At 37.9% G+C, this 6,591-nt stretch overlaps 1 protein-coding gene across 2 annotated transcripts; it reads right to left on the bottom strand.

The window, feature by feature from the left end:
• Positions 1–1,725: 1,725 nt before the first annotated feature.
• Positions 1,726–6,221, bottom strand: LOC104415515 (sugar transporter ERD6-like 5). Of its 2 annotated transcripts, XM_010026835.3 has the most exons (18): positions 5,953–6,221; positions 5,517–5,579; positions 5,089–5,178; positions 4,913–4,972; positions 4,620–4,685; positions 4,471–4,536; positions 4,140–4,215; positions 3,992–4,056; positions 3,727–3,819; positions 3,523–3,603; positions 3,349–3,433; positions 3,216–3,259; positions 3,067–3,129; positions 2,859–2,918; positions 2,715–2,768; positions 2,521–2,580; positions 2,278–2,392; positions 1,726–2,185 (listed from the first exon to the last, which is right to left on the bottom strand). In XM_010026835.3, the coding sequence occupies exons 1-18, from the start codon at positions 6,085–6,087 to the stop codon at positions 2,070–2,072; spliced, it is 1,392 nt and encodes a 463-aa protein (XP_010025137.2). In that variant the 5' UTR covers positions 6,088–6,221; the 3' UTR covers positions 1,726–2,069. The 2 variants fall into 2 exon arrangements, with proteins under 2 accessions (XP_010025137.2, XP_039166442.1); XM_039310508.1 differs by lacking the exon at positions 3,727–3,819.
• Positions 6,222–6,591: the final 370 nt, after the last annotated feature.

The raw sequence follows: 6,591 nt of genomic DNA on the forward strand, positions 1-6,591 counted from the left end.
GCCATTGCTTCTTCATAAGGCAAGGTAACTTCAATAAAAGCCAATCATCATCATATCGACCTTTGCCTTGTGATCTTCCCCTCTGTGTTCCCTGTCTATGTAAAAACGACATTTATATGTACAACTAGGTCTACCTTAGATATGGAAGTGGTGAGACCTATAGCAGAGGTCAGCTTGGATCTCACATCTTCACCTTTCATAACAAGGGATATTCCAAAAGATTTCCTAATCCATGCTTGGTTGTGGCCTAAACAATTACAACATGGCCTGGGATGAGAGTGGACAAAATAGCATCATAGCAAAAATATTTGGCTTGGGATTGGGAAAGCGATCTTATCTTTATGTAAAATTTCAATGACACTAAAAAATTAGGACTAAATTAGCATCAATACAAAAGGATTATGACCTTTTTTATGCTTTTCACCAAATCGTTGACCGTAGATACTAGCGGCATTTCACATTGACTATAACTCATCTAGTATCTATTGGTGCTAGTAAAGACATCTTTTTGAATAGTCATGCTCAAGAAACTCTTTTGTTTTTTCTTCCTTGAAAGAAGCTTTTAGTCCTAATATTTGTACTTTAGTAAAATAGAAAAGTAAAGGTTGTTCGGATATTAAAAACGGAAGTATACAGAGTTCGCGTTTTTTCAACCGATAAAATTATTTTTAAATTCATAAAAGCTCAACTTTACATAGATCTTTATGGGTATGGACCATACCCATATATATTGTGTGACCGTAAACCTATAGGACTCGCATGTAGACAATGACTCTTTTCTGCTATTACGTTGTGGAAAACAAATAACTAATCTATTAAGTAAATACAACGAGAAAATAAATCAAACTTTGGATTTCCATAGTTCAAGTGGCAAGACCTACTCCATGGGGAGGCTAGCATAGGATTTTAGTATTGAATAAGCAATAAGATGGAAAATATAACCACATTTGAGTTATTCAAACACTTTGGCTACGTTTGGTCGTCCGGATTTATAATCGGGATAGGATTGGATAGGATAGGATATAAAATCCTGGATTTTTATATCCCGTCCAGGTGTTTGGTGAATCGCGGATATTAAAGTCGGATATGTTCATCATGTACATATTTTTTTTTTATTATATATAAATGACATATCATTATAAATGAACCTAAATCTTCATAAATGAAGACGGTGAAAATATCTCGTAACACTATTCCTTAATTTATTCATTATTTATTATTTATTATATTTTTCCTCTTTTTATATTATTTTCATTATTATTTCTTTTTCCCTTTCATCATTTTTTAATAAAAATTATCAAATAGTAAACTGTACTAACATATTTAAAATACAAAAATACCTAAAATATATAATAAATATAAATATTTAATTTTTAGATTGAATTTTATTATAAAATAGAATTAAAATTGAATATAGAAATTAAAATAAGATTAATTAAAAATAATTTTTTATTTTTATTTTCTTAAATTAGAATTCAAATATTATTTATATTGAAATATAATTTCAATTTTGTTAATTTAATAAGTTTGTTATTCAAGAAAAATAAATTTCCTATTATGGACATTAAAATCCTATCCACCTTTATCCCACCTCCCTCATGGGATAATTTTATCCTGTTTATATCCCCCTTATATCCGACTTTATCATATCCCGAGTGAGCACCAAACATAGGATAGGATAAATTATATCATATCCCGAATTTTATCCCGACTACCAAACATAGGATAGGATAATTTTGGTGTTTACTAGCTTTCAATAATACCCAGTAGTCTCATACACTCATCCATTATTTAGCCCTCGCAATATCTCTACCAATATTTCTACCTGAACATATGAATGACAAGCTTCCCATATTAGCTGCTTTCTATCTACTTTGCAGGCCATCTCAAATTCAAACAGTTCAAAGAATTGGCATCAGCTCGCGTTCAATTCCTACACCAGAGTTAAGCATTTTATGCTACTCGATCCGCACTCGGCTCAGCGTAAGAGCAAGCTAACACCAATTTCACGATCATAGAGATCGAGTAGACAAAATATGCTTCGTTGAGGACCTTGTTTCCAGGGTGACCTATGAGGTCATCGATGCCTCTATTTCCTCAAGTGTGCGCCCCTTGGTTTCCGGCACCCTCTTCGCTATGAAGAGTACTGCAGAACAGCAGATGCCCGAGAACGCAAAAAACACGCCTGGCACATTCGGCAGACTGATGAATATATTAATTTGTACCTGAATTTGGCACTAGAAAAAGCAGCGAGGATGAGAAGTGAAGAAGCATCACCTGCTGAGCTCCATTCAAAGAAATAGTTGAATGTGTAGGCCACAAGCCAGGAACCGACCCAGCTGACCAAATTCACGAGGCTCCCTGCCGGTCCCTTCACGTTCATTGGGAAAATCTGGCACAGCAGAAACCGTCATAATAAGATGAGACATCAAGACGATTGGTGATCACGTCAAGCCCTGTGAACTCAATGAGCATACAGGACTCGAGAAAAGTAGTTAGAGCACCAGATTTCTCACTGACTTCAGCCATTATGATCCAGGGTATCCCTCCTAAGCCAATTGAGAAAAACCCGCTAAAAACCTGAAGTTGTATAATGCGTACCTCATTAATCCATCTAAGAGGAACAAAGTTCATAACAATGCTGCTGCTGCATTTTTCTTTGCATTTTGAAGCAATAAATAGAGCATTTAACATATCAAGGGGAAAAAAATCACCACAATCCCAACAAAGGTCAAGGTGGATACGACATCGGTTGATTGATGATAGTCCTGCACGTTGAATCTTAGATAGTTTTCCATCAAGAGCATACCGTACTAAATTCATATGAGGATAAACAGGAAGCATGTGTAGTAAGGAACCTGTAGGAGAAATGATAATCCAATAAGGAAGCCAGCCAAGCAAGCTCCGGATGCTGAAACCTGCATATTAGCTAGTTTGTTTGAGGAACAGTAAAGTTTCGACTACATTTAGAAGCATTTTATCTATCAGCCATTTTGAAGTAATATTTGTGTTGGGTGAATATGATGAGCACAAGAATGATCCGCAATGCTTCGGCTCAGTTACTACCAGCAGTAACGGTCGTCTTCCGAATTTATCCATCAAGAACACGGCTACAATATTTGCTGCCAACTGCGTGTCATGGATACAAAAGAATTATTCACAGGCTAAGAGAGGAGAAGAGAGGAAAGGCTTACTATTTACACAGGAATACAAACCTGGACAATGGCCGCGGTGATGGACCCGGCGGTACTTGAGGCACCTGTCTCAGAAGCCAATTGTTCTCAGTATATTATTCATCTTGAGATGGAAAGTTTTCATTGAATGATGATTGAGCGTAGGTAAAGTTACCGGCTCTTTCGAGAATTGAACTCATATAAAATCCATATGCATTTAATCCTCCCAATTGTTGAAAAACCATTAGGCCAAGTCCAACCTAGATCAAAGTCACGTGCTTGATTTCATCGATAACATGAAATTGGTAAAGATCAAGATAAATAGTAAGAATTCAGCTACGGGGCTTACAGTTAGTGCTTGTGCGTATTTTCGCTGAAATGTGTGGAATATCCCATGTTCTGATACTTGTTGAAGAGTTTCAATGTAACCCTGCAGTAAACAAAGCGCTACCTCATGCTAAACCACGCTACCGTTCTCGAAAGTAAAGCAATTTGGACATAATTAAGCCATGAGTTTAAAATGAAAACATTCTGCTGCAGTGAGATTTTATACTTCGATTTCAGATGTTTCTCTGGAGACATCTGCATTCTTTCCCCTGAGACGCTGCAACGCAGCTTTCATGTCTTTTTCTCTACCAACCTTAGCCTGTGCACGGCAATCATCATTGTCTATATCAGTCCCGACTGATGCTTCTGCCAGTCTTACTCATGCAAGCAACAAGGAGGGGACAAAAAGTGCATGACAGGTTCTAGATTCTATTTAACATGCCATCTACTTTCCAGCAGCAGTATCTTGAATTTCCCTTCAAGAAACTCACCAGCCATCTAGGAGATTCTGGAATAAGGAAAAGACCCACCAGCTGCAATAGACACGGAATAATTCCTGAAATCCGTCACATGAGAAAGCATAAGAATCATATTCAAAGCATATGAACAGATAATTACTTATAGTTCATTGGGGAGTACCTAAACAAGCCAAGAGACGCCAATTTACCAGCGAACCAATGACGTACGTCATTGACATGCCACCGGCTATCACCAACTGTATATCATCCACCAGGTTAAAAAAAGGAAGTTATTTTCGATATACAAAGGATGGCCACAAGATCCTCCAGTGAGATAATGTGATTTGTATGATGCAAGAACGAGTGAGGAAAGATATGTGGAATGCCTAAAATGACATTGATAAAAGCTGTAAAGAAGCGGCCTGAGCTTGTGGATCATACAGAGGATCAATGTAATTTGACTTCAGGTAGAGACTGAAGCCAAAACAACAATTTATGAGGCTTCTAATTACCATGCAGAGCGAAACAAATCCTCCCCTTAAATTCTTCGGTGTTACCTCTGCAACATACACTGGTACCTGCACGATTAAATGCATAATCAATGGACATTGAATGGTTGGACTTACAATGCTATACTATCTGAAGAAACTGCATTTGTTACCACGTATGAGGCAAGACCGACTCCAAATCCCAGTAATAATCTTCCAAGATCAAGAGACCAAGCACTCTTCAAGAAGTTAAAGTTCGTTAGTATTATGAAGAGTGGATAGTAAACTATGCCCACAAAAGAACCAGGTTCTCCAATCGACATTAATGTCTATTTGCTCGGTAAAACTTGAGGCTAGACATCAACTTTTGAAGAACTTTGCCAGCGGAGCAAGTAAGCTAGCCAAGGGATAAGTAAAATGGTTAATGAAAACTACTAATGGACCAATTGGCACATAAACATGGTACCTCTGAAAGAAATATTGCACACCATCCGATGATGCCCGATACATCAGTAACCCACATAGCCTGTGCAACATTATCAGCAAAAGTTGAATTATAAGATTCAAACAATTTGTGACGCTCCAAGTTGAGATAATGCAGTGGTGAAACAACATTTAAAACGTATTGGTCAGAACACTTACCCCTCTCCGGCCGATTAGGTCAGCTATTTTACCACTGCATAGGGCACCTAGAAGTCCTCCAACCGTCAATAGTGAACCGAAAACCGAATACTGCATCTCACCAGCACTTCAGTTCAGTCGACCAAAGAAAATTTTGGGGTACAGAACAATAGGTGCAAAAATATACACCCAGTTGGGTAAAATTTTCCCGTGTCTTTTAGATTTCAGTCACAGGAAATTGTCAGAATATGGAGAGCTTTCTTTGTAACAAATTAGACATTCAAAGTAAACACCACAGACATGATCGGAAGAACCAAGTGAGTTCTCACTCACACCGCAAAATGTTTTAGTCTATTTAAGCAATGCTTCCATTCACTTAGTTTATACTTTTAGATGGATTACATAAAACATTAAAAGCAGTGAAAGAGCAAATAGTGATGGTCACTGACCTCTGCCAAAGAAAGGCTCAGTTCATCCATAATGCCTGATTCAGCAGGAGATGAGTAAGACACCTGAAAAAATCATATCTTTAAGCCAATTAGACGGTAACTAGGAGCGAGAACTACACTCTGCTCACAGTCTTCAAAATATTTATTTGAATCAACACGAGGAGATATGCCAAGTCTTGTTCTACCTAATCAAGGCAATATTGCATAACTAGAAACTGTTGCACACTGATCGAAGGCAAAGGCAAGTGTGATAAGTCATCCAGAAAATTAGTTGGTCAGCGTTATATTCTTTTCCAGATCAGAGTTTGCTATTCCAGATGACAGTAACAGAACGAAGAAACATGCGTGACAAGAGATGAAAAAAAGAAAAAAAAGCACATAAAAGGACAGACAATTCCTGCTAGTAGCCGAGCTTTAAGATAAGCAAAGTTCTTACAGCATTTCCGAAGACGTAGGAGCCGCAGACAGCGAAAAATGCACTGAGAACAAGCATGTGTGTGATTCTGTCAGGAACCGCTTCTTCTTGTTCTTCAAGAAGAGGGATCCCCATTTCTCCTCCTTGTGTCCCCATCTCTTCCTTTTTTGATTCTTTCTCTTGAAACGCTCGCTCACTCGTCGACTCACCACTCACGCACGCAGAGAGTCAGAAAGACAGACAAACGAGACCTCAACAGTTCGTATGAGGAAAGCTGAAGAAAACTAGGAAGCATCCTTTTCGTTCAAGTCAACCCTTTTCGCGTGGGTACTAATAGCGGAACTAGCCAATGAGGCATGAGCAGTGAAATTCAGGGACAACATGACATCATTGGTTGATGTATTCTCCATATTTAACTCTCATCTTTCAACTGATTTGAACTGGAAAATAGAGCTTGGCCCAGGGAGATCATCTGAAGGAATTTTAAATCTGAGCTAGTTAGACCCATCTTCATTCAAAAGCATAATGGAAGATTTATGAACTTATTAGAATATACTATTGCTGCACTTTAGACCACATCCCCCTTTTAGAAATTATAATTCGCAACAAATGTTTAGTCCCACTCCTCTTAATCTAGATATCGTAGCGCACCAACATTAT

Source organism: Eucalyptus grandis, chromosome 3, assembly GCF_016545825.1.
Source record: "Eucalyptus grandis isolate ANBG69807.140 chromosome 3, ASM1654582v1, whole genome shotgun sequence".
In the NCBI taxonomy this organism is placed as follows: domain Eukaryota; kingdom Viridiplantae; phylum Streptophyta; class Magnoliopsida; order Myrtales; family Myrtaceae; genus Eucalyptus; species Eucalyptus grandis.